Source organism: Lepisma saccharinum, chromosome 20, assembly GCF_977018435.1.
Source record: "Lepisma saccharinum chromosome 20, izLepSacc3.1, whole genome shotgun sequence".
In the NCBI taxonomy this organism is placed as follows: domain Eukaryota; kingdom Metazoa; phylum Arthropoda; class Insecta; order Zygentoma; family Lepismatidae; genus Lepisma; species Lepisma saccharinum.
Window position 1 is genome coordinate 36,938,923 of NC_139248.1, and position 27,284 is coordinate 36,966,206.

The 27,284-nt window shown below is 41.1% G+C and overlaps 1 protein-coding gene across 2 annotated transcripts in view; it reads left to right on the forward strand.

Annotated features, from left to right (window-relative positions):
• The window catches only part of LOC146003230 (uncharacterized), a 107,429-nt gene that overhangs the window by 63,258 nt on the left and 16,887 nt on the right, over positions 1-27,284 (forward strand). For both annotated transcript variants that reach the window (XM_083141402.1, XM_083141403.1), the window contains exon 9: positions 22,034-22,115. In XM_083141402.1, coding sequence (XP_082997528.1) covers positions 22,034-22,115 — 82 coding nt within the window. The remainder of the gene's footprint in view (positions 1-22,033; positions 22,116-27,284) is intronic.

A 27,284-nucleotide genomic window follows, 5' to 3' on the forward strand; every position in this document is an offset into this window, starting at 1 on the left:
CTGGTGGAGGCACATTACAAATTAGTTCATATCCTACTTCATATTGTAGGTGTAGTCCCAAGTAGCCCATGTGAGCTTAAAATAGACTAAGTGAACTTTGATAAACAAGCGGGCAGCACTACAATGATGTGTTTACTACTTTTATCAATTTGTAGTACCACAAATAAATACCATATTTGCAACAGACCTTTTTTTGTACACATTGTTGAAGAAAAAGCTTTCTCACTGAATATTATATTTAATTTTCAGTATTTCAAATGTAAAGTAATATGTACATCTAATTTCAACACATAATTTAGCTAATTTAACTAGAAAAGAATAAATGTTAATCTTCTTTGTCAGAGCTAAATGAAGAGCCACTTGAAACCTTTTCTAAATCAGAATTTGAGTCCTCATACAACAAATTGTCGTCTCTACCATCCAGTACATTACTAAGTAACACACTTCTTATATTATTTAAACACTGTCTTAGTTTTCATAGCATCCATGAAGGTTTGACCCATCCACAAACTTGTGAACCTCTTCTTTCTTCCTGATGGTGTAACCTTATTATCAGCATATAAGGTGCACCCTGATTTTCAGACCTATTTTTTGAAAGGAAGAGGTGTGTCTTATACGTCAGCAATTATGGTAATTGCAATGGTTATATCCTTACAAAAAATAAATATAAAATAAATTATTTATTAAAAAATGTGTTCTAGTATTGTGTAAAAGTTTTGGCACCATAATAAATAAGAAGCACTTTGGTTGGTAACAGTTTTTAACTTCAAACATGTTTTAACCTCTAGAGCAGTGGTTCTCAACCTTTTTTAGTCTGGGACCCACCTTGAAGGATAATTACACTTCATGGGAACCATAAATAAGGGCGCTGGAAGAATTACTTGTAAGGCTGTGCACCCAGTTTATAATCATATTTTTGCTAACATCGAGTACTTTAATAAGCCCTCCTTTACGCTTAGTTAAATAAATTACACATACTTCATTCTTGAAAAGTAAATATGTAATTTAAGAGACTAATTTACTCTACATCTAACTAAATACATATGCTGAAATTGAGAGATGCTGGTAAAAAGCAATGGTAGAGCTCAAATAACAGAAATGTAGAGTTTAGACTACGTACAATGTAACAATATATCTTGGTAATTTAAAAGTAATATGTTTTTAAGAAACAGTAAATAAATTTTCGCAAGACCCCCTTTAGGATCAGACCCCTCCCAACTACCTCATTTTCGGATATACAGGGTGTCCACCTTAGACCTTTAACATTACAAAACAGTATAACTTTAGTTACATTCAACTTCAAACGAAACTTATTCTTGGTATGGGACTGGCAACTGTGGCGATTTGCGAGAATCACCAGTACTTTGAGTTGACGTGACGTGCATGTGCGTGTAACGCATAAATTCCGAGATGGCAGAGTGGACGGTTCAGCAGAAAGTGTTCTGCATTCTTTCACTGGCAGCAAACAAATCTGTGAAGCTTGTTCAACGTGCTTTTCGGCGTGACAATGTTCCTTCCTATCTGAGTATTGCTAAGTGGGATACATAACTAAGAGAAACTGGAAGTGTTGTGTCGGTGCGCGGGAAGTACGCAAAGGGGAAGGTATCAGAGGAAAACATTGAAGTGATTTGCACTGCATTCACAAGAAGTCCAAGAAAATCAATAAGACGTGCAAGTTTAGAGCTCAACATTCCTCGGTCTACTATCCATGACGTTGTGCACAAAAGGTTACATCTACGGGTGTACAAGATCCAGTTAGATCAACAAAATTATCCTGATGATAAACCTAAAAGACAGAGGTCTTCGGGCAAAATGTTAACCGAAATCGACAACAACAATGCTTTTCTGGACAAGGTGTGCTTTTCTGATGAAGCTGCATTCCACACGTGTGGTAAAGTTAAGAAGCAAAATTGCCATATTTGGAGAAGTGACAATCCCAATGAGTTTCGTGAAATTATGAGAGACTTACCAAAAGTTAATGTGTAGTGTGGTTTAATGAAAGAGAAGATAATAGGCTCGTTCTTCTTTCCTGAAGAAACAGTGAGAGGAATGAATTATTTAGACATGCTTCAACATTACGTTGTGCCTCAAATGCCTCCAGAAACCAGTTTCCAACAAGACGGAGCCCCGGCACATTTTGCTATCATTGTACGAGAATTTCTCGATGAACATTTTCCCAGAAGATGGATACGAAGAGAATCTAAACCACTTGCTTGGCCTCCAAGCTCGTCGGATCTTTCCCCCCCCCCCCAGACTTTTTCTTTTGGGGTTTATCAAGGACCAAGTCTACAGTATGCCCGTCGAGAACTTGGAAGATCTGCGTAACAGAATTTGTCAGGCGATTAACAATGTGACCCCTCAAATGCTAGTGAATACCTGGACGGAATTGGAATATTGGTTCGACATCTGCCGTGCCACAGGGGGAGCTCATATTGAGGTTGAGTGAAGTGCTGGTGCTGGGACAAAAAAATGCATGTAAATTTTGGTAATGAAATTGTGCAAAATTATGTTCTTTTATAATGTTAAATGTCTAAGCCGGCACCCTGTATTATTATACGCCTCATATTTTCGAATACAAATAGTCTGTATTTTATCATAATGTTTAACAGGCTCAAGAATTTTGATTGAAGTCCATTTTTTGCCTATCTCATAATAGGCTTATCGAAACTGAACCTACAGTTTAAATTTTGATGCAAAACACTCTCTTTCAAAAGGAGATTGAACCCGAGACACCTTGAGATAATAGGTTTCTGTGTCTTTGTTTATTCACTTTACTTCTCACATCTTATTGTTCAGTTTGCCCGACCCTGTGGCCGAGTGGTTAGCACATCGCGCTCCGACGCCAAGGGTCCCGGGTTCAAATCCCGGTCTGGTATGGTTGTTTGTGAATGTCCATTCATCAATTTCATCATTTCATCACTCATCCCCATCTTCGCAAATTAGCCAAGAGGCACAAAACGCGAAGTAAAATAAAATCAATCAATCAATCAATCTTATTGTTCAGTTTACCGTAGCACGAATTCCAGCTTTTTTTTTTTTTTGGCAAGACAATACACTGATTCCTCAAACATTGAATAGAAGTCAGCTTGTTCCCTGTTTATAGTACTCCTTCAATATATTGTTTACATAAAACGGTGCAAGAATAGGTTAGAATTTATTCTTGGTGCGGGGACATTCCTATCGAAATTCGCCCCTCCCAACTGCAACTTCTGGATCCGCCACTGTTTTGGATCCAGCAGTGGGTCGTGCCCCAGAGGTTGAGAAACTGTGCTCTAGAGGGTGAGGGCCTCTCTTGCATGTTAGCAAGCACATTGGGCTGGGAACTTTTCAGGTGTGCACTTTTCAAAGTTGCTGCTATGTACAAGAAATAAATCATAGCAAGAGAACTAATTGTCATAGAGAGATGAGATTGTTCCCTTTCTTTTTTTTTCAGTTTGACAGGATTTTTTTAGTGCAGTGAAATTTTACCTCCTAATAATAAAAGTATTCAAAAAAAAGTTAATTAAAATTTTACACAAAACTTTGAATTTGGCACCTCCTCCCACCCTATGGTCAACATAATAGACAAAAATGTACTATGTAGGAGTGGTATATTCCTATTGGATTTCGCAGATTTTTAATAATCATACCTTGTAATTTCAATTTCTGGTAAGTTAAGTATTAAAACCTTATGTTTCTATATTTCTGAGGCTTTTTTAACCCAACTTTAGAAAAGAAAAGACTTAATTGTTCAAAGTATGGGATATAGCTTAACCTTACTTTGCAACGTCAGAAATTAGGTCACATACGTTACCTCATATTGACCAAAATGAGTTGAATCTAAATGTTGAGATTTTTACTGAGAGTTAGGTTCATGCAGGGCTTCGTTTGTGCCAAATTTCAGAATTTTTCAAGAGGACCCATCTGAGATATTTAACCCCAAAAACTATCAAAATTCAATGAACAGCCATGTTTGAGCCCATGCTGTAAAAAAGGGTTGCATTTCTAAGCACTGATACTTTATTTGCAGACACCCTGCAGGTGAGTCTACACATGAAAAAAAATTCAAGCATTAGACTAAACCCCTTCTTTAAAAAAATCGGGCTTAAAAATCCAATTTTTTAACTATTGTTACCCAAATTTCCAGCATAATTTTCGTACTTAGGATGCAATTTTTAGCAAAACATACCTGAATATCATAGAAAGTATACTTCATTAGCTACAAAACGAATTTTGTTTCAAGTCACGAGCTCTAATGGTTTTTGAGATATTAAGGTTTCTAAACTGCAGGGGGTGCAAGGGGGTTGTTGCGCACCCCTTAATTTTCTTCCGCACCCCCTACGTTCAACTGAACACACTAACCCTTAGAGTGTCATATTATGTCATGTCATAATATTGACCACCGAATGTTAGATATTTAAGTAGGACCGTTAATATTGTATGCAACAGACAAGCACTGAAAGAGATACCGATATACATACTTTTCTGTACTGGCGGCAGCCTCTCTGAAGATCAGTGGCCGTTTTTTTCCTCTCGTCAGCATTGTTGTTATGAATGTTTTCTTCTTTTGTTTCTTCAAGTGGTCTGTTTGCGGTTTTCGATAATTGCCTATAACTTAATGTGAGTTATGTTTATTATTCTTCTTCTTTATTGCATTGTTGATAAATGGTTTATTTTCCTCCTACTTGTTCTTCCTCACACTGGTTTCAATTTCATTTTAGTCAGTGATTTAGGTAGGTTAATCAGTGGCACTGATTAGGTTAGCAGTTGCACCTCGCTTTTTGCTATTTTTGCTCCTGCACTATGCTAAACCTTATCTACAAAGGGAAAGTAAACTGTCCTTGCCCCCCTCCATTTTAAAAGGTTGCATGCATGTTTAATATTTTTCTTATTTTCAACATCGCACCCCCTAAATTCATTTCCGCACTCCCTCAGTACCCCTAGGTGATATGAGCAAAGAAAGCCATGCGCCATGATGGAAAAATGACTGCCCCAGGAGAACTAAAGACAATATTTTTATATTTTTTTTAACATTTGTTTTAATATCTAGAAACGTGTACAAACGTATGTATTAAAAATGAAAATTTTCTAAAATGGTCATGCAACCATCATTGGATGGTTTGGCATAGTTTAAGTCCACTTTTATGCACAGATAGGCTAATCAGGACTGGATCTACTGTTTCAAGTGGGATCCGAACCACTATGTGCCTCCACCGTGTATCGAACCAGAAACTTTTTCATTACAAGGCAATGACGTCACCACTACACCATCGGGGAGGCTAATTATTGGGGAAACAATCGACATTTTCAAAATGCGATTGTTAAAATAGTAACAATAAAATATATTAGTAGGTGGAACCCAACGTTCTGGCGACGTCCTTTGACCTACTTTCTCGCCTTAATGGATTTTTCTCGTAAGGCATGAGCAGTGTTGCCAACTCCTCACTCGAAAAATCCATTAAGGTTTTTGTTTTACGCACTAAACTAACCTACAATGAGAGAAAAATGGACAGAAAAAAGCTCTGGCATCACTTTTTAAGCTATTTTTTATGCTAACTCGTTCTTTGACCTACTTTTTGTAGTAGGGGGGACCCAACGTTCTGGCAGGGTCCTTTGACCTACTTTTCGCGCGCAGTGTTGCCAGCTCCTCACTCGAAAAAATCACCAAGGTTTTTGTTTTTGGGTCTAACCTAACCTAAAGCAAGGAGGTGGCAACCTTGCTTGAGGTATTTTCTCGCAGTGTTGCCAACTCCTCACTCGAAAAAATCACCAAGGTTTTTTTTTGGGTCTAACCTAGCCTAAAGCAAGGAGCTGACAACCTTGCTTGAGGCTTGCCTTACAGTGCATAAAGCAAGGTTGCCAACCCACTGGTACTTTTGCCATAGCCTTTTACAAGAAAAAAAAAGAGAAAGGGAAGAGTTAAACAACCGACAGCTTACCCACAGCTTTTTTTGCTCTAACCTAACCTAAAGCAAGGAGCTGGCAACTTTGCTTGTGCAATCAACCCGGTTGACCCCCCTCAAGTAAAAATCAGCGTTGCCAACTCCTCACTCGAAAATAAATCACCAAGATTTTTTTTTGGTCTAACCTAACCTAAAGCAAGGAGCTGGCAATTTTGCTTGTGCAATCAACCCGGTTGACCGCCCTCAAGTAAAAATCAGCGTTGCCAACTCCTCACTCGAAAAAAAATCACCAAGATTTTTTTTTGGTCTAATTTAATTTAAAGCAAGGAGGTGGCAATTTTGCTTGAGGCTTGCCTTACAGCGCATAAAGCAATTTTTGCCAACCAGCACACACTGGGCAAGGAGAGCCGGCACTGCCGTAAAAGAGAGAGAGATGGGTGGATGGCAACGCAGTATGTGTGTGCGTGTAATATGTAGCATTATTAACTAGAGTGTGTTGGCAATTTACTTACAACTAAAAAAAAAAAGAGATGCCAACGTTGGTGTAAGATGAAGAGAGAGAGAGAGAGAGATTTATGGCTGGCAACAGTAATAAGCGAATGCGCCATATCGTAATTTTCCAACTCCGTATATCGTGACCTTTGTAAACCTCTCTCGGGGGAACGATGTGCCACACACACGCGCGCGCGCGCCTGTATTGTGACGCAAGCAAACAAACAAAATAATAATTGTTGTCTTTTAGGATACCTGGCCCCTATAACCTCGCGAGGGTGCGTGGTGCCCAACACAGTTCTAATGGCCACGGCTAACAAAGTCATGCCTCTGTAGAGTTTCACGTGTTTTTTTTTTTCTCAAACTTCTATGAAACTCTACAGAGGACCTCCGTAATGCATGCAACGTGTACTAACAACTCTAGTGTTATTTGATGTTGTGATATTTTTAGATATAGAGTTTTATTGTGAGATATAGATAAAAATAATTATGTTTATTATAATATTTTCTTGATGAAGATGGAGAATATGTGTGTGTTACAAATAAAGTTGCATGCTTTTTTTCTAGTGTGTGTGTATGTGTTTTTGATGTTTCGACAGCATCTGAAACGATAAAAAAAGAAATTTTATTGTTAGTTTTCACGTGTAAAAACAACAACAAATTTTGTGCAAATTCTGATTGTCTCGTGCTATAGTGCAAAAAAAGATATTGTAACTGATAACTAATGAAATTGACATTTGTAACTGATCTGAACTAGTGAAATTTGTATTGTGCTATTGTAACTGATTGTGCTAGTCCAAAAAATTACTTATTGTGCAAGAAAAAGATGTAAAAAACTTGTTAAAACTGCTCTGTGACCCTCTCGTTCTTCACGTCGTAGGCGAAGGACTTCTCTGCAATCAGGATGACGCTGCACAGAGTATCGGCAGGCAGCGCGTCGTGGAACTCGCAGACGACCTTGATGTTGGTTCGATCGTTGACTACCACCTGCTTCCTTTTTGTGGTGTTGATGACGAACATCGGCCTGCGGATTTTGAATTCGCTGGGGGTGTAGTACATGTCCACACTTCCCTCGGTCACGCGTTTGTAAGCCGTGTAAGCTTCGTAAAGTTTGAGGTAATCATCTTTGGTTATGTCCAGGTTGTAATTTTCGCGCGGGAACACTTCGTTGCGTCCGTTCTTCAGATAAACGTTCTTGATCTTGCAGTCGTCGAACTTGCTGGAATCTTTTTCCTGATTCTTGTCCCTCCCGGTCTGAAAGAGCACCACGACGAAATCTGGCATGTCGAACTGTATGTTGTTGAACTGAGTCGTCACGTCGAATTCCATGTGACTTCCCGATGCCACCTTCTGCACGCACTGGTAACCGTGAAAGTGAATCGGCACCTGCGGACTTTTCAAGATCTCCGCTTTGTACTTGAGGGCGTAGTTTGTTTCGTATTCCACGATCGGCATTCTCAATTCCATGCTCCGGATGACGCACTTGGCTGCTTCGGGTAAAGTGTTGGCTATCGGTGTGGTGCCGTCCGGACCCAAAGTAGCGTATCGCATCAGTACGTCGTTGTCGTTGGCCGCTCTTCGAAACGTGACCCTCAGTCCTCCCTTCCACATGATCTCCTTGTAGTCCGAGAAGAAACCCGGCAGCAGACGCATGGGAAAGAGCACCGTGTGACTTTTCGTCGATATTTTGGTCCCGGCTTCGAATCCCCCGGCCTGGTAGTACGCTGCGTCCGTTTTGGATAATTTCAACGTTCCCACTGCCGTCGACGTGATGCCTGGATAATCTATTCTGTCTATGACGGTGTTGTGTTTCCTCACCTCCACCTGCGAGAACTGGTGAGGCACGAAGTTGTCCACGAGTATCAAGTTTGCTGCTGCGGGAAACGCGTCTCCGCTTTCCTTCTTCACCACGTCGAATTGAAGGTAGAGGTCCGCTCTGTGAGGATGAACGAACCCATCGCCTACGTCCACGTCGTATTCGATCTCCCTGTTTGCCTCGTTGAGATTGGCGAACGTGCGACGGTTGGGAGGGAAAGATTGCAATTCGTAACTTTCGATTTGCTCCATTTTACATGTATGGTTATTTATTATACGTTGATCTCCACGATGGCTGTTGTAGTGGCACCTGCGAAATCCACCACGTCTCCTTTCTCGTTCGTCACCACCAACTCTATGTCGTCTATGCGGTTGCGACATACTGGAAAATAGATCGGCGAAGAGGGCGTGTAGATGATCGGTTCCATGAACTCGGAACTTGGTTTGAAAGTGGCTATGATTCCCGTCTGCTTGTGACTTCCCAGTAATCCGTCCGAGGATTTCGTGATCATACCTTCGGCCACGTTGCAGTGTACGTTCAGAGTTTCGATGGCTAGAAATTTAGGAATATTGACTGCCGTCTGCTTGATGCCAGCTTCGAGTTTGGTGTCCTTCTCGAAACCTAAAAGTTCTCCCATGGTGCCCAGGTCCACGGTCTCCGTCGCGGATAGGATTTCCACTCTGTGCGTGACCGAATTTTGAGAAAGGTATGTGCCTTTGGGTAACTGAGCTTGCAAAGTGGAAAGATTGTATTGGCCTGGCGTGACGACGATGTGTTCGCTTCCGACGCTAATTTTGTTGTTGTGCTGCGTAACGTTAGGTATGAGGTACATGCTGTAGAATGCACGCAGAGCCACGGATTTAGGATAGACGATGTCGTCGTGCAACGTGAGTTTCAAGATCGAAGATTCGCTCGTGAGATGGAACACGCCCATCCTAGTGATGCTGTTTGAGGTTCCACAATGCTTTCTGGAAATCCTCGATCGTAGGGTTATTTATTTTAGAGAGAAACGCGAGCACGGAGAGGCAGAGATGACCGCAGTTCACGTCTCCGAAATTTTGAATGCGTTCGTCGTTGTAGTATATGGAGGTTTTGTTCGTTTTCAGATAATGAATTAAATTTGTAGGTGGAACACCTCCGAAAGAATCGAAAACGAATGCTTTATCATTGTCGTTTTTGTGGTAACATATCCAATGCGTGCCTGGATTTTCTTGACCGTCCAAGTTGACTACTCCGCATTCTCTTCTTTTAACGCTTGAAGGTAACGAGTCGGACATGAAAACTCCTCTGAAGTGTTTGATTTGTAACGGTTCGATCAGAGATTCAATGTCTCGGTTGGTGAGTGCTGCTGTTTCTTTTTTTTAAACTTCTTCATCACGCCCTTTCCTCCTTTCTTCTCCATGGCCAGGTTGTGACGTTTCTGTTCTTCCAACTCGGCCTTGTTCTTCTTCGAGTCGATGACGGTTTTCGCGATGGCGGCACTTCCGCCGGCCAAACTTCCAACGGCCCCCAATGCTGCCAGGATGGCCGGGATGCTGAATATGAAACCTCCGATCTTTTGCTGTTTCCGCGAACGCTGCAATCTTTTCAATTGAGGTGTGCTGAGCAGTAATTTCATTCCGTGCCCTTTCGACAAGCAAGAACGTTTCTTCTCGCGTTGTTTCTTGGTGAGTAACCCATCGAGGGCACCTAGATTTTTTAGATTGGAGTATGGTATCTGGTACACGACACCCTTGGGCTTCATGTTGATGCTCTATGTGTTATTTTCACGGTATGTTATTTATATATATATTCTGAGATTTTTCTTGTGTAGTTTTTTTACGGTATGTTATTTATATATTTTCAAGACCTCGCAGTCGTTACACAAATTCTATTACGTGCTTCGTTTTCTTGCCAAGAAGTTCCTTTGTCCCCTTGTACACGATTCGAGTTTTGTTCTCGATTAAAATAGATAGCTTCTCGTCGGATAACATGTTAGCGTATCGATCTGGTAAAAATAGACTGTATTGTGCGTTGAGCAACAGGCATACCTTGGGACCATACTGGGTAGAAACGATTGAACCGGAAGTTATCGTGTAAGGTTTGTCGACTTCCAATTCCTGAATTTTTACATACTCGACTGACAAATTTAGCATTTGTTTTAATGCTTGGAGATCACTCATTTTTTCAGTCGTCATATCAAGAAAAATTTCAGAGTGTTAGAGAGAAATTTAATTGTTTTTTCACGATGTGTGTTATTTATATATACCGAAGATTATTTTTTTTCACGATGTGTGTTATTTATATATCAAGTTTTTTTTTGACACGTATATATATTATTATTTTTAACAGAGGAAGAAAGTCCGTGCTTCGGAAAACGCGATGATGTGCGTTATGATATCTTCCGTCTCCTGCTTAGACTTGCGCCAATCATCAGTATATCGTCTTCTTCCCTGCCTTGCCTCGTGCAATTCGTCTAACCTATCGTTTAATTTTTCCCCTGCGGCCAAAAGCAGAATGTTGAGATCACCGCACCTCAGGCCGCTGATCTCGCGAAGATGGTCCTTGAGAACTATTTCGCATCCCATGTGAAATGCCGGCGTCGTTTTAGCTATGATCACAAGTTTATTAACATCTCCGTTAACTACCTTTTTGAATATTTTAGATAGTAGTTCGTGTGGCAAATCAGTTATGCAAGCCATGTTGTTTTTTTTTACTGTATGTTATTTATATACCCCACCCCAATTTTTGTTTCGTGTTCATGGCGATGGTGGTACCCAGTGCGGCGACCCGTTCACCCAGCGATGCGTCTCTGCTCACGAACCTTTCGAAAGCTGCGTGCTCTAACTTTCTGTCTGCTTCGTGACGTGCGTCCAGATCCGTCTGCGTGGTGTTGTAGGCGATGTCGTGATCTTTGCATGCGGCGTCCAACGGATTCACACCCTTGTCTCCTCTCTCCAATCTTTTCTCGAGTTTGGTACCCGGTCCGCAGTACTGGTAGCCAGGTAGATGCATCTCGAAAGGTAACTTGTTGATGATGTCGTTCACGAGTCCCTTTCCTTCGGCCACGTTCCAAAATTTCGGAGGCAGCGTGTTGATGATTTTGATCAGGTAACCTATGCCCTTGTCGTCGTTCACGATGAAGTTGGAAAGTTTCGTGCTGATCATGTCCACGATGCCAACCTTCTCGTTGTAGAAATTACGGTTGCCTGCATTCTCTTCGCCGGCTATCACCAACAATCGGTCCACAAGTTTCCTAACGTCGTCCACCCAAACGAATTCTTTGGGTAACGTGTTGTAGCGTTTGACGCCGCTGCCTGTTTTGACCTGGTTCCAAATCGGTTTGATGAGATTCCTGTACTTCTCGCCGCTGCTCGATTTCACCCTATTCTGCGAGGCGTCGTTGTTCTGGTACAAGGCATCCGTCATGATCAGAATTTCCTTGTAACTCTGGTAATCTTCGTCGGTGTAATCTTTCGGCTGCTTTTTGGCAACGAGTTCCCACAGTCCCACCGTACCCGGATACCTGTTCCAACTATCCTTGTCGCCTAAATTGACTTTAATGTCGTTGCCTTCGAAGGTCACCTTCGATTTCCCAATCTTCCACACCACACCGCCGCCTTCGCTGGTTTCCATGCTGGGATACAATCCGAACACTTCATCCTTGTCGAATTTCCCCGTGCTCAGGTAGTCTCGTGCCAAAGGTCCCAACTCGATTTTATCCGAAGACGACGACGTGCTGCCTATGGCTCGACGTCGTGCCGGTGCATCCTTCAGTTCGAACGGCGTCGAAGGAATGCTCGAAATGGGCGTGGGTACGGCGTAACTTTTAGCTGCGAGAGGTACGAGTTCATTAATCAAATTTTTATTTTGTTCCGTGACACTTTTAATTTCTTTACCTAGACCGCTGATGGCATCGATCACAGGTTGATCCTGACGTTTCTTCTCTTCGTAGAATCCGCGATTCTCGGATTTCCAACCTTTGAAGCGTTTCGCGAGGTAATCGCGAAGCTTGAGATTTTCGTCTTCGATTTTTCGTTTCGTCATGACGTTATTTATACACGTCGTTTCTCACAACGTTGCAACGTTTAGAAAGTCGTTGATTTTGTTTCTGTATTTTCCGTCGTTGGGTTTCCTCGTCATGTCGATCGTCGCGAATCCGAAATCGTCACCGTTCCAGCAAGTAGAGCAGCAGCGTTCCGAAAATTGATTGTAGTTCATGTCTCCGCCTACGTAGTCATCGTACGCGTGCTTGAGGTTGGTGTGATCTTGACGAAACAAACATATGAAATTAGCGTTGTCGCGTACTAACTGTTTTGGAATTTTGGAAAACGTTTGAGCTAGGTAAAAGCAATCCATTCCCTTGTGACGACCTTGCGTGAAAAAGTTGCGAATTTCATTTTGATTTTCCAGGATGGCGTCGTCGAACACGACGACTGAATTTTCACGACAATCGTCGAGTGGTTTTATTTCCGAGGCGAACGTTGCAATGTCCAGACCATCGTACAGTTTCATCAGTTGCTGGTATTTGGATTGCTCCAAACTTTTCGAGAACACGTACAGGTGCCTGTTCTTCCAATCTAACCAATTCGGTGCGAGGAGAAAATTGTCCACGAGCAGTGTCGTTTTCCCACACCCCGAAGGACCTACGATCAGACAGCGGATGCTGTCGGGAAGCAACTCACCGTTCTTTTTCTTCGTTTGACTTTCCGGATCCGGTAGACGCTTCACCACGTTCCACGTACTCACAAGATCACTTCGTTCGCGTCGATCCAACTCTTTTCCGGAAGTCCCAGCCATTTGACAAACAATTTATCACCTTTCCTACGCAATACTTTCTCGATGAGGTACGTGTCGGGGTGTTTCGTTTTAGAGAGTTCCTCTTCGTAAAATCTTCCTTTCAAAATCTCGCCGCTACTATCTTTTATTATATACGTGTGTCGGTTTCCGGGTAGAACTCGAACCACCGTAAAGAGTTCCGTGCTCCAATTTTTTGTGAATCCCTTCTCGAAGGTGCGTTTGAATTTGCTGATCCTCACCTGGTCTCCAATTTTGTATTTAGCTTTTTTTGTCGTGGGTGTGTACTTTGGACAGTAAACGGTAGAAATTAAACGCTGCTCGTCAGACTTGGTAACGTCGGCTGGCTTCATGCCTATCGTTCTGTGTACCGTATCATTATAGGTGTCGACGAGTTCCGGCAGGATGTCGACCCATTTGTAATTTCCCCGAAGCGTGAATCGTTTCCACATGTGTGTTTTCAAGGTTCGATTAAATCTTTCCACGATGCTGGCTTTGATGTGACTGAAGCTCGAATAATGTCGAACGTCATGTTTTTGAATAAACTTTTGGAATACGGAGTTGTAAAATTCTTTACCGTTGTCCGTTTGCAGAAACCGTGGTCGTCTGCCACCGCTTTCGCGAAAAATTAATTTGAATGCTTCCGTGACGCATGTTCCCGTTTTCGCCTTCAAAGGTAGAGCCCATGCGAATTTCGAAAACGTGTCTATGACGGTGAGAAGGTACTTGTTGCCCTTGTTCAATTTATGCACGTTTTTCAAATTGCCGCTACTCATCTCCACGAGGTCACTTTGCCAGAGGTCGTCGATGCCCTTGGTTACCACAGCCAAACGTTCGTAGTTGCGGCGTGCAGGTTTATGCAATTCTTCGACGATGGCTTGCCTAGACATTTTTTAGAGATTACGTTTCAAGAGAAGCACAAGCGTGATGGGATTCAAAGAGGGTGGCACTTCGCTCGTGTTTTGAATGATCAGCTTATCGCCGGCACTCACGTCGAAAACGGTAAGATCTTCGTCTTCGTGTATTTCATATATGTTGCGCGTTTCGTTCCAACGTGCCAGAGGAATGTTTCCTGCTTTCTGGACACCACGATTCGATATCAAAGTGATGGTGGGAACGCTAGCTTTTCTACCGTGAGACCAGTACGAAAATTCGTTTATCTGAATCGTGCCATCGAGGAGAAACTTGTAGTACGGATGATAAGGATGTAACATGTACAGTTTGTTACCTTCGACGAACGTGGAGATTCTCTGTTGATTGGGTACGCTGTTGATTTCGATGGTTTGCAGAGAATGCAGTTTAGCGAATTTAGTGTCGACGCTAACGAGGTTGCTGTGAAGCTGTCCCAGTGTATTTTGTACGGGCAACAAATATTCGACTATGGTATCCGTTACTGTAGAAAATGACGGTTTGATTTTCACTTCCACGTTCAACTGCTTGTAGTTTTCGTTGAGTTCTTGCAGCTTGGTACCGAAAGAGGCCAGCGTCGATTCCTGCGTGGATTCCAGCACTCCAACTTGATTTTTGATGTTGACGACAATACTCTGAAGGTTCTCGACTTGATTCAATTTCGAACTTTTCTCGGTAAGATCGTTCACGATGCTTCGCATCTCGGAAAACTGCATGTGAAGATCGGCGACGCTCTGCGAAGTGGGCAGCGTCGACACCAGCGAAGCAAGTTCGTCTCGAATCTGTTCCACGTTCGCCGTTTCCGTTTCCAATCGTTTCAGCATACGTGATATGTTCCTTTTCAAAGCATGCAATTCTTTGGAGGTGGGGAGATTGGCCACTTTACTCTCGAGATCGCTCAACGAACTTTTGATGTCGCTCGATTCGGATAGTGCCGTCACGGCCGTTTTCAATTTTTCCAAATCTTCGCTCGAAGGTACGCTCGTCCGTAACGATTCCAAGTCACCCTGTATGTTGTCGAGTACGTGATGAAAATGAGCGAGATTCGTTTCGACGTTTAAATTTTCTAAATATTCGATCTTCTGCTGAACCGTGATTAACGTGTCCTGAACGCTCGTCAACGCGCTCGCTTCAGCGTGAATATTTTTAATTTCTTCGTTGATCAACTCCAGAGACGCCTGAAGCGTAGCGATGGTGGTTTGAATGTGTTCGAAATCTTGATAAGCCTCCAATTGAATTTTTATGTTCGCAACGCTCTTGCCGATGACCTGCAGTTCGTCTGACGATGGTAGGTTCGTCATGGTATCTTCCAAAGTCTGTAACTTGGATTTAATTTCTTCCAACGTGCTGGCGAATTCTTCTTGTAATTTGGAAACGACGACGTGCAAGCGTTCTACATCAATATCCTTCACAACGGTTTGAAGTTCAGAGAATTTTTTTTCGATTGCGGAAGTTCGTTCTTCGATTTCGAGTTTCAATTTTTCCAAATCTTCATTTTTCGATTGAAATTGCTGTAATTTGGCCAAATCATTTTGAAGCGAATCCACGCTCAACTGTATATTTTGAACGCTGTCGTAAGAAGGTACGTCGACATAATTTTTTATGAGCGTTTTCAGTTCGGAATCGATTTTCAGAATGGGGTCGAGACATTGCGTTTGGAGCGTAGCGATTTCCGACTCTAAACTTTTGTTTAAGGTCTCCTGCAAAGCGATCAAATCGGTCCTCAACTTTTTAATTCGGACGTCCAACATGAGAATCTCTTCTGCGTGGTCTACACGCTTGGTGTTGCCGAAAATGTTGTTAGGCATTTTTGGTTAACGGTTATTTATAATAGGATAGACGATACGTAATTCTACGAAGAGAGGAATGAGTTTATCGTAATCTCCGAGGAGTTCCAGGTAAAGGTAATCTCCTGCAGAAACATCGTACGTAATGTTAGAAAGCATTTTGTCGTGCTTGATTCGAAAAATGTTCTTGCCGCTAGATATTTTGATTTCGCCTACGTTCTCCGGATTCACGGTGATTTGAAGTTTCCCACCGATCGGAATTTCGTAGAAATGTAAATTGTTATTAAAAACATAAAATATCTTGCCCACGTCCTCATCCAGTTTCGTCCAAATGCTGTTGAGGTGAATGATCAACAGACCATTGAGTTTAGTTAATACGGAAGGTAGAAATTCATGATCTGTCGTCGTGCGGTGTACAGTCTCCATGTTGGTTTGCTTTCGGAAACCAAAGAGATTCATGTTGGTTATTTAAGAAAAAATTGAGAACGTATCTAATATAAATAACACCACAAAAAAATGTGCAATTTTTAGTAACCATCTTTTTTTTTCTTAGCAAAAAATGGAGAAGAAGGAAGCGAAACGTGCATGCGACCAATGTGGGATATATATATCTATTTCTAACTTGAGTAGACATCGGAAGAATGTGCATGGCGAAGGATCAAGTAAGAGAGAGCTCGATGTTGACGATCAAGCGCCACGAAAAAAGCAGAAAAGTGCCGGCGAAAATATTAGAAATATTTTAACCAAGGAGACTTTCCAATCTGAAGAAACATCTGATCTAAACAACTTTTTTCATTCGGTCAAAACCAAGTTAATTTCGTCTATCACCGAAGCTTTGTTGCAATGCTCGTTGAAAATCCACCTCATCGTTTCCGTCATTTACGAAAACGTAAAAAAAGAGCGAGAAACTTTCCATCATTACACTGGTGTAAAGAGTCTCCACGCCGCCGACGTCGATGAGGTGGATGCCATTTGCAACCAGATGTTTGACGCTTTGTTGAACAAGCACGAGACTTTCGAACAACGTGGATCGGGTTGGACACTTTGCGGTTCGCCTCACACTTTAACTTTGAAGGTGGCACGATACAACCCGATGGGAGCATCCAGCTACATCAAATTGCCCCCGGAAATAGCCAGTAAGAAAGCCATCATCAACATTCAAAATGAGGATAACAGATGCTTTTTGTGGTGCATCATTGCCGATCATCACCCAGCCAATAATGACAAACATCGTTTATACCACTACAACAAGCCAGAATATCTCTCAGAATTTGAAAAACCTATGGCTGGTATTAATTACCCCGTAAATCTACGAGACATTAGTAAATTTGAGGCACAGTACAAGACAGATAAAAACGAAAATATAGCAGTACACATCTTCGGATTAGACAAAAACAACACCATCTACGTTCTCAGACACAGCAACATTAAAAGTAATCGCGTCATCAGATTACTCCTGATCGAAGATGATGATAATTATCATTACTGTCTAATCCAGAATCTTCCAAAATTAATAAGAAGTCAAAATACCACAGATCACCATAAAATTGGAGTATGCGACAGATGCCTGAGTATATTCTACGGTCAAGGAAAAAAGAATGCTGATGAAGAACTCCGAGATCATCATGAAATGTGCAGTAAACATTTGGCTACGACTATCAAAATGCCCTCTCGAGACATGACATTTTCCAACTACAAGGCGTTACTCTGGCATCCCGTGGTGATATGCGCCGACTTTGAAAGTTTCCAACTTCCACTCGCCACATGCGAACCAAATCCCAGCGTATCGAGCACCACCGAAATTCTACATCACGAAGCCTGCGCTTTTGGATTGATGGTCAACAACACAGGCAATGTTATTTTATATCGCGGCAATGATGCTCCACAAAAATTTGTTCAAACCTTGAAGCAGATGGCCATACAATTCGCTCCTCTACTAAGAGAAGACAAAGCAATGGAGCCTCTTACCCAGGAAGAGAAGGAAGCATACGACCTTGCCTCTCAGTGTGGTGTGTGCGAAAGTAACTTCACCCTCGAAAATGTCAAAGTTCGCCACCACAATCATCACACGGGAAAATATGTGGCCCCCCTGTGTAACAACTGTAATCTACAAATCAAGAAACCAAATTTTATTCCTGTATTCATTCACAATTTGGAGGGCTACGACGCCAAAATCTTCATAAAGGAGATGGGATGCGACGCTCAACCCATTAGCGTCATAGCTCGCACCAACGAGAAATTCATTTCATTCAGCAAGAAGGTCGACGTTGGAAATGGCAATCACATAGAAATTCGCTTCTTGGACTCCTACAATTTTCTGTCTTCGAGTTTGGCGACACTCGCGTCTCAACTCACCGACGATGATTTGGTCGCCACCAGGAAATGTTTTGGCGACCAACATTTAGCACTGTTGAGACGCAAGGGTGTTTACCCGTACGAATACATGACGGATGCTTCCAAATTCTCAGAAACATCGTTACCACCGAGAGAAGCATTCTACAGTCGTCTTAGCGACACCTGTTGCACCGAAGAGGACTACCATCATGCTCACCTCGTCTGGTCTACATTATCTTGTCAAACCATGGCCGACTATCACGATCTGTATCTGAAACTGGATGTTACGCTATTGAGCGACCGTTTTCATCTCCATCGCTCGAGAGGAATGGCAGCATATGGTTTGGACCCCGCTTTCAGCTACACCACACCGGGTTATTCTTGGCAGGCGATGTTAAAATCCACGAAGGTGGAGATAGAACTCATCAAAAACATCAATCAATTTTTGTTTGTCGAAGAGGCAAAACGCGGTGGAATCGTCCAGTGTCCCCTTCGATACGTCAAGGCCAACAATCTATATGTCGCCGATTTCGATGCAGGGAAACCGACAAACTTCTTGGCATACTGGGACATGAACAACCTGTATGGTTATGCCATGTCCGAGCCTCTGCCCATCGGAGAATACGAATGGATGAGCGAGCAGGAACTTCAAGATTGTTTGGAATGGAGCGAAGATCATGAAAATGGATGTTTCCTGAAAGTAGATTTGGAATATCCTGCATCGCTTCATCGAGAACACCATGGATTTGCGATGGCACCTGTAATGGAAACGGCTCCGGAGAAAAAGCTGATGCTCACCTTCAAGAGCAAAAAGAATTACGTGGTGCATTATCGTCTCCTACAATTCTACCTCCAGCATGGATTGGTTTTGAAGCGCGTGCACTCGGGATTGAAGTTTAGACAGACCAGGTGGCTAGCACCCTATATCGACGGCAACACTCAACGTCGAGCATCAGCTTCTTCTTCCGCAGACAAAAACCTATACAAATTGATGAACAACAGCATCTACGGCAAGAGCATGGAAGATGCCAGGAAAAGAAGAAATATCAACTTGGTCTCCGACCCGAAGAAAATAAACAAGCTCGTCGCTCAGCCCACGTACAAGAACTTCACGATACTGAGCGACACGTTGGTATTGATCGAACGTGCTCTCCGCCACATAACATTCGACAAACCAATCGCCGTGGGAGTCGCGATCCTCGAGTTGTCGAAGCTGGCCATGTACAAGTTTCACTACGACATCATGAAACCACGCTATGGAGAGGCGATCGAGGTGGCGTATACCGACACGGACAGCTTCGTGTACAACATCCACACCGATGATCTATACGAAGATCTAAAAAGCATGAGCCACCATTTCGACTTCTCTAATTATCCGAAAGATCACGCTCTCTTCGACGACAGCCAGAAAATGACGATCGGGAAGATGAAGGATGAAGTCAACGGCCGCATCATCACAGAGTTTGCGGGTCTTCGGGCGAAAATGTATGCCGTGAAAATCCAGGACGAGACCGAAATAAAAAAAGCAAAAGGGGTGGGGCGTTCGAGCACAAACAAACTGACCGTAGAACATTACAAGTCGTGCTTGTTCGACAAAAAAATCAAACGCATGACCGAACATCGGATCACGAGCACCATCGACCAGTTGCACACATCCACGATCAACAAAATGGCGCTTGATCCCCACGACACCAAATTGAGGCTACTCGACTGCAACATCCACACCCGAGAATGGGGATGCCATGACGAGGAAGAAACCTGCTCGCACCATTAGACTTCTTCATCAAAAAAAATATGTATTATTTCTTGCACCACTTTTTTTAAAAAAAAAACAATCATTCACACTAATTTTTGCATTCACATTTGTTTTATATTTTTCTATCATTTTTTTTAAAGAAAAACAATCATTCACACTTTTTTATATTTTTCTATCGTTTTTTTAAAAAAAACAATCATTCACACTAATTTTTGCATTCACATTTTTTTTATATTTTTCTATCATATTATGTACACTATTTTGAGGATATTTTTTTTCTTTCAGATGCAGCACCCTACGGAAACTTTTTTACTTCTTACACTTTCTATTCTTAACCAAAATTTTTTCTTCTCTTCAATCATAAAACACACACATTACACACGGAGGTCCTCTGTAGGGAGTCATGGGGGGGGGGGGTTAAAAAAAAAACACGTGAAACTCTACAGAGGCATGACTTTGTTAGCCGCGGCCATTAGAACTGTGTTGGGCACCACGCACCCTCGCGAGGTTATAGGGGCCAGGTATCCTAAAAGACAACAATTATTATTTTGTTTGTTTGCTTGCGTCACAATACAGGCGCGCGCGCGCGTGTGTGTGCCACATCGTTCCCCCGAGAGAGGTTTACAAAGGTCACGATATACGGAGTTGGAAAATTACGATATGGCGCATTCGCTTATTACTGTTGCCAGCCATAAATCTCTCTCTCTCTCTCTCTTCATCTTACACCAACGTTGGCATCTCTTTTTTTTTTAGTTGTAAGTAAATTGCCAACACACTCTAGTTAATAATGCTACATATTACACGCACACACACGCACACACATACTGCGTTGCCATCCACCCATCTCTCTCTCTTTTACGGCAGTGCCGGCTCTCCTTGCCCAGTGTGTGCTGGTTGGCAAAAATTGCTTTATGCGCTGTAAGGCAAGCCTCAAGCAAAATTGCCACCTCCTTGCTTTAAATTAAATTAGACCAAAAAAAAATCTTGGTGATTTTTTTTCGAGTGAGGAGTTGGCAACGCTGATTTTTACTTGAGGGCGGTCAACCGGGTTGATTGCACAAGCAAAATTGCCAGCTCCTTGCTTTAGGTTAGGTTAGACCAAAAAAAAAATCTTGGTGATTTATTTTCGAGTGAGGAGTTGGCAACGCTGATTTTTACTTGAGGGGGGGGTCAACCGGGTTGATTGCACAAGCAAAGTTGCCAGCTCCTTGCTTTAGGTTAGGTTAGAGCAAAAAAAGCTGTGGGTAAGCCGTCGGTTGTTTAACTCTTCCCTTTCTCTTTTTTTTTCTTGTAAAAGGCTATGGCAAAAGTACCAGTGGGTTGGCAACCTTGCTTTATGCACTGTAAGGCAAGCCTCAAGCAAGGTTGTCAGCTCCTTGCTTTAGGCTAGGTTAGACCCAAAAAAAAACCTTGGTGATTTTTTCGAGTGAGGAGTTGGCAACACTGCGAGAAAATACCTCAAGCAAGGTTGCCACCTCCTTGCTTTAGGTTAGGTTAGACCCAAAAACAAAAACCTTGGTGATTTTTTCGAGTGAGGAGCTGGCAACACTGCGCGTGAAAAGTAGGTCAAAGGACCCTGCCAGAACGTTGGGTTCCCCCTACTACAAAAAGTAGGTCAAAGAACGAGTTAGCATAAAAAATAGCTTAAAAAGTGATGCCAGAGCTTTTTTCTGTCCATTTTTCTCTCATTGTAGGTTAGTTTAGTGCGTAAAACAAAAACCTTAATGGATTTTTCGAGTGAGGAGTTGGCAACACTGCTCATGCCTTACGAGAAAAATCCATTAAGGCGAGAAAGTAGGTCAAAGGACGTCGCCAGAACGTTGGGTTCCACCTACTTATATTATTTTGTCATTCCAATAGCTCATACTTTCAAGAACAATGAACAAGAAAAAGACCAAACTGAATTATCATCCGTAGTTTTCAAGAAATGACGTGATAATTTATGCCACGTTGTGCTGGTTTCCTTTCAAGCCAGCTGTCCCAAAGTGCATAATTTGGGTGAGATAAAAGTTAAAGGTGAAATTATAATTTAATGTATCAATCCGTAAATCACTAGTTGTTTCAAAAATATTGAATCAGTAGTTACCTGTAACTTTTACCAGTAAGTCAATATACTGCTTTTACAATTGGTAAATGATTGTCCCAAACACTGTTTGCATTTGTGAAATGTTGTACATAAAGGATAGAAATAACCTATTGGTTTGTTTAGAATCCATTTATTTAAGTATATTACACCAGTTTCATTCAGGTGTAACATTTTTTTTTGTTTGTTTGTTTGTAGATTTTCTGGCATGGAAATGTCCCCAAGTGTTGACTTTGACCTCTATTCGGAATCAGAGAGGGAAATTCTAAAAGTTACTGATGTAAGTAACAACATTTTTTTATTATTTTTAAGATCAAACTTAGAAGTTAATTTTTTTCGTGTTTTAACCAATTTATTAAACAATTGTTAGAAAAGATTGTTGTAAGTTTAGTGTACAGCTTACTGAGAGGTTTTTTTTCACAATTCCCAGGATATTTTGAAGTCTGCCAAAAATGTCTGTTGACATTATCATTACTCTCTGGATGCCACAAAAGTGTTGACTGGTATAAATAGGGGCACATATTTATGGTGAATTAAAGATGGAAATTTTGGTATAAAAATACAATTCATTATATTGGTGTTAACATTTGATTTAGAAACTTTTTAGACATTTTAGAGTGAACTGTCGTGAATTTCAGTCCTCATTTATTCGAAACTCTTTGTCTTGGTCAATTGTAAATGTCTTCTTACATCGCAAGTATCATTCGTTTGGATTTTGCTCGGTTAAAACTCCCAAGTTGTTCGTTTTCAAGTCCTCTCTCATAGCAAAGGATGCTAGTGGGATCCCTGCCCCATGTCCCTGGAAGTTATGGTCAGAGTGATCGTATGCAGTGTTGGTTGCATATAAACAGGTTATATTTCCAGCACAGAAACTAAGCACTTACGAGGTAATGTTTATGAGGAAAATTGACTTGTTTTTATATCTATCATTAATGTCATATATAGAGGCACATATTTTTGGTAAATAAAAAATCAAAATTCCAGTACAAAAACAGTCAGTTTTGGGTTCAAAAGCTGTAAATAAAATAAAATTTCAGTGTTATAGCAGTGAAAAATTGGATCAAAAATGGTATATAAAATGACATTTTGGTTTTAAAATTGTGAATATAATCATAAATTTGATTTAAAAACTGCACTTATTGCACAAAATAAGCATATCCCTTCTAATGGAATATTTATGTACTTACCAGAGTATTAAGTTTATTCCTGTATAAAGGGGTCCATTTTTGCTGCTCAAACATTTACATGAGAATTAATCAATTATCCGTGAATTGCATAACTCACAGGATAATTCAGACTTCAGAAAGTGTCACGTCGGTAATTATACTCTAAATTTCGTGTTTAAGAGTCTATTTCGCATTTTGCAGTTCATTTCGCATCATTTTGTGACAAAACAGGGGGGACATTCCATGTGAAATCAACCAATGAAGAGGCACTTTTCAACCTCACATATTTTGATTCTTTTGAAATTTGGCATATTGAAAGGGCCACTTGAGGTAGGAAAATATGCAAAGTTGCAGATCCATATCTTTTGTATTTCCGAAATTACAGTGTTGCAAACTGCAATTTTGACCATTTTTTCCAACATCTTGTTAACTTTAAAATGCAATATTTCGTCAATCAGGGCACTTATAGAAGTGATTTGGATGGTGTTGGAAAGGTCATGAAGGGATCTTTCACATGAGGTATTGCATATCCATGTCAGGATAAAAAAAAATCAATTGAAGGTGGTGTAAAGAAAACAGCCATTTTCTCAAAAACGGGTCTTTTAATTTTTTTCAAAATATTATATGTCATACGTAAATTATTATTCAATCACTGTACAAAATTTGAAAATGGGACGCTAATGGGATCCAGAGTTGTGTTAGATTCAGGTTAGGGTAGAGTAGGTTAGGTAATGCATTATAACATATTTTGAAAGACAAATTTATAATATTCAAAAGTAAAAGTCTAACAGAAATGAAATACAATATTGTTTGAATTAACATACAAAGATCTAATGTTTAAATTCGCAGTTCTTAAAAATATAGGGTGATTTAAAAGTCCAGTCCTATAGGTAACTCCGTTATTAGTGCACATAGCGGAAAATGGAAAGAGAGGAAAGTTGTTGGAAATAGGCGAGTTTCAATCTAAAATGCTTGAATTTTCAACAAATTGTGCACCGTTTAGGCTGTTCACTGGTACGAGCCTCATTGGTAGCCAAAAATGCCACATGCTTGGCCCTGAATACTGCATGGTATTGCGATGCAATACAGGGTAAATTAAGAATTGATGACGATAATTACGGCAAAATAAACAAGTGTTTTTGTCAAAAACGAAATATACATGCCTCTAGTCATATATCATCTGATATCTTCGTCCCAAGATCCTTTCCCTGGTAGCCATTCTTTCCAGTACATCTTTTAGCAAGCAGTTTCTTCTTAGCCAGTGTCCCAGCCAATTTATTTTTCTTTTCCTGATCACTTCCAGCAGTGCTCTTCTTTCATCAACCCTTTCCAATGGTTTTATTCCTTACTTTGTCTATCCATTTCCACTCTCCATTCTTCACCATACCAACATTTCTAAAGCTTCTAGTTGCTTTTTCCTCACTCTTCGTAGGGTCCAGGTTTCTGCACTCACAAATATACTGTATATATTAATACAGGGTGATTCAGTGATTCAGTGAAAGCATGCAAAAAGGAAACAGGAAATAAGTATTGCACCATCGAACAATTTGAGATAGGGAACCTAGGGTCGGAGAAGCCATGGAGCAGCACCTAATTTCAGTGTGGACGTCCGCAACCATCTGGATGTCATCTTTCCTGCTTGTTGGATTGTACGGGGAGGCTCTTTTCCCTGACCTGCAAGGTCACCCAACCTATATCTACTCAAATCACTTGTTTATGAGACACCAGTCAACACAGATATGGAATTAGTTGTCAGTATTGTCAGCACGTGTGATGTGATTTGAAACATGCCAAGGATATTTGAAAGGGTGCAGCAGAATCTTGTATGCCACTGTCATGCTTGCATTGTTGTTGGCTACCAATATTTTCAAAATCTGTTGTGTGCGTGTAAAGGGTGACCTGGTAAGGCATCCAAATATCAACTTTGCTTCAACGCAGTACACCTTGGTAACTACTTTCTGCAGGTAAATGAGGCTCTACGTCCAGTATAATCCTTTGTAGCGCTGTGTGTCTATTGTCCTGTGTGCTGAGTGCCTCAGCTACAGAGGTTGTTCCCTTTATATCCGACCATTGTCGATTCGGTGCTGCCACCTGGCGTATCATCAGGGTGGCGACAGACCTGGAAAACCTGGAAAACCGGGAAAAGTCAGGGAATTTGAGGTGTCAAAAAAAGTCAGGGAAATGTCAGGGAATTTCGTCTTCATTGACTTTTTAAATTTTATTATTTAAAGATATCGTTATGGAACTCTGAACGGGAACAGAAAATTGTTATAACTCTGGCACTATGGGAGCAATCTACTTCAGATAAGTTTTGTTTTGCAGCTAAAACATAAGCGCATGCAACCGTGTACAATTCAGAACGCCGGACCGAGGAAGGGGGTTTGGGGGGCTCGACCCCCGAATTTCAATAGAGAAAACAAAAATCTGAAGTTTGCCCCCTCTTCTCCCACTATTTTGGAGAGAAGGTGCAAACTTTAGTATTAGTTTCAAAGATTGGACATTTCTCAAGAGAATGAAACATGTTTCATGTTCTTGGGTGCCATACAAGTAGAATAATAAGTCAAAATGTGATTAATTTTTTTTTTTACGAAAAATATGTAATTTGCATTTTTGGAGGTAAATTGTTATAACTCGGGCACTATGGAAGCAATCTACTTAGGATAAGTTATGTTTTGCAGCTAAAACATCATAGCATGCAACCGTGTACAATTCAGAACGCCGGACCGAGGAAGGGGGTTTAGGGGGCGCGACCCCCGAATTTCAATAGAGAAAACAAAAATTTGAAGTTTGCCCTCTCTTCTCCTACTATTTTGGGAAGAAGGTGCGAACTTTAGTATTCTTTTCAAGGAATGGACATTTCTCAAGGGAATGAAACATGTTTCATGTTCTTGGGTGCCATACAAGTAGAATAATAAGCCAAAATGTAATATTGTTTTTTACGAAAAATATGTAACTTGCATTTTTGGAGGAAAATTGTTATAACTCGGGCACTATAGGAGCAATCTACTTCAGATAAGTTTTGTTTTTCAGATAAAACAGCAGAGCATGCAACAGTGTACAATTCAGAACGCCGAACCGAGAAAGGGGGGCTGGGGGGCACGACCCCCGAATTTCAATGGAAAAAACAAAAAAATGGATTAGCCCCTACTTTTCCTGCTTTTTTGGGTAGAGGGCGCGAACTTTATTATTCTTTTCAAAGAATGGACATTTCTCAAGAGAACATAACATGTTTTTCATGTTCTTGGGTGCCATAGAAGTTGAATAATAAGCCAAAATGTGATTTTTTTTACGAAAAATATGTAATTTGCATTTTTGGAGGTAAATTGTTATAACTCGGGCACTATGGGAGCAATCTACTTTAGATAAGTTTTGTTTTTCAGATAGAACATCACAGCATACAACCGTGTACAATTCAGAACGCCTGACCGAGGAAGGGGGTTTGGGGGAGCCCGACCCCGAATTTCAATGAAAAAAAAACATAAAAATCTGAAGTTTTCCCCCCTCTTCTCCCGCTATTTTGGGGATGAGGCGCAAACCTTAGTATTCCCATCAAAGAATGGACGTTTCCAAAGAGAATGAAACATGTTTCATGTTCTTGGGTGCCATAATCCAAAATGTGAAACACTGTTTTAAAAAAAAATAGGTAATTTGCATATTGCTCAGAAAATTGTTATAACTCGTGCACTATGGGAGCAATCTACTTCGGTAAAAGTTTTGTTTTGCAGCTAAAACATCAGAGCATGCAACCGTGTACAATTCAGAACGCCGAACTGAGGAAGGGGGTTTGGGGGGCGCGACCCCCGAATTTCAATGAAAAACTATAAAAATCTGGAGTTTGCCCCCTCTTCTTCTGCTATTTGGGACGAAGGCGCGAAGTTTAGTATTCCCTTTAAAGAATGGACATTTCTCAAGAGAATGAAACATGTTTCATGTTCTTGGGTGCTATACAAGTTGAATAATAAGCCAAAATGTGATATTTTTTTTTTTTTTTACGAAAAATACGTAATTTGCATTTTTGGAGGAGAATTGTTATAACTCGGGCACTATGGGAGCAATCTACTTCGGATAAGTTTTGTTTTACAGATAAAACATCAGAGCATGCAACTTTGTACAATTCAGATTGCCGAACGGAGGAATGGGGTTTGAGGGCGCGACCACCGAATTTCAATGGAAAAAACATAAATATCTGAAGTTTGCCCCATCTTCTCCCGCTATTTTAGGGAGAAGGCCCAAATCTTAGTATTCTCTTCAAAGAATGGACATTTCCAAAGCGATTGAAACAT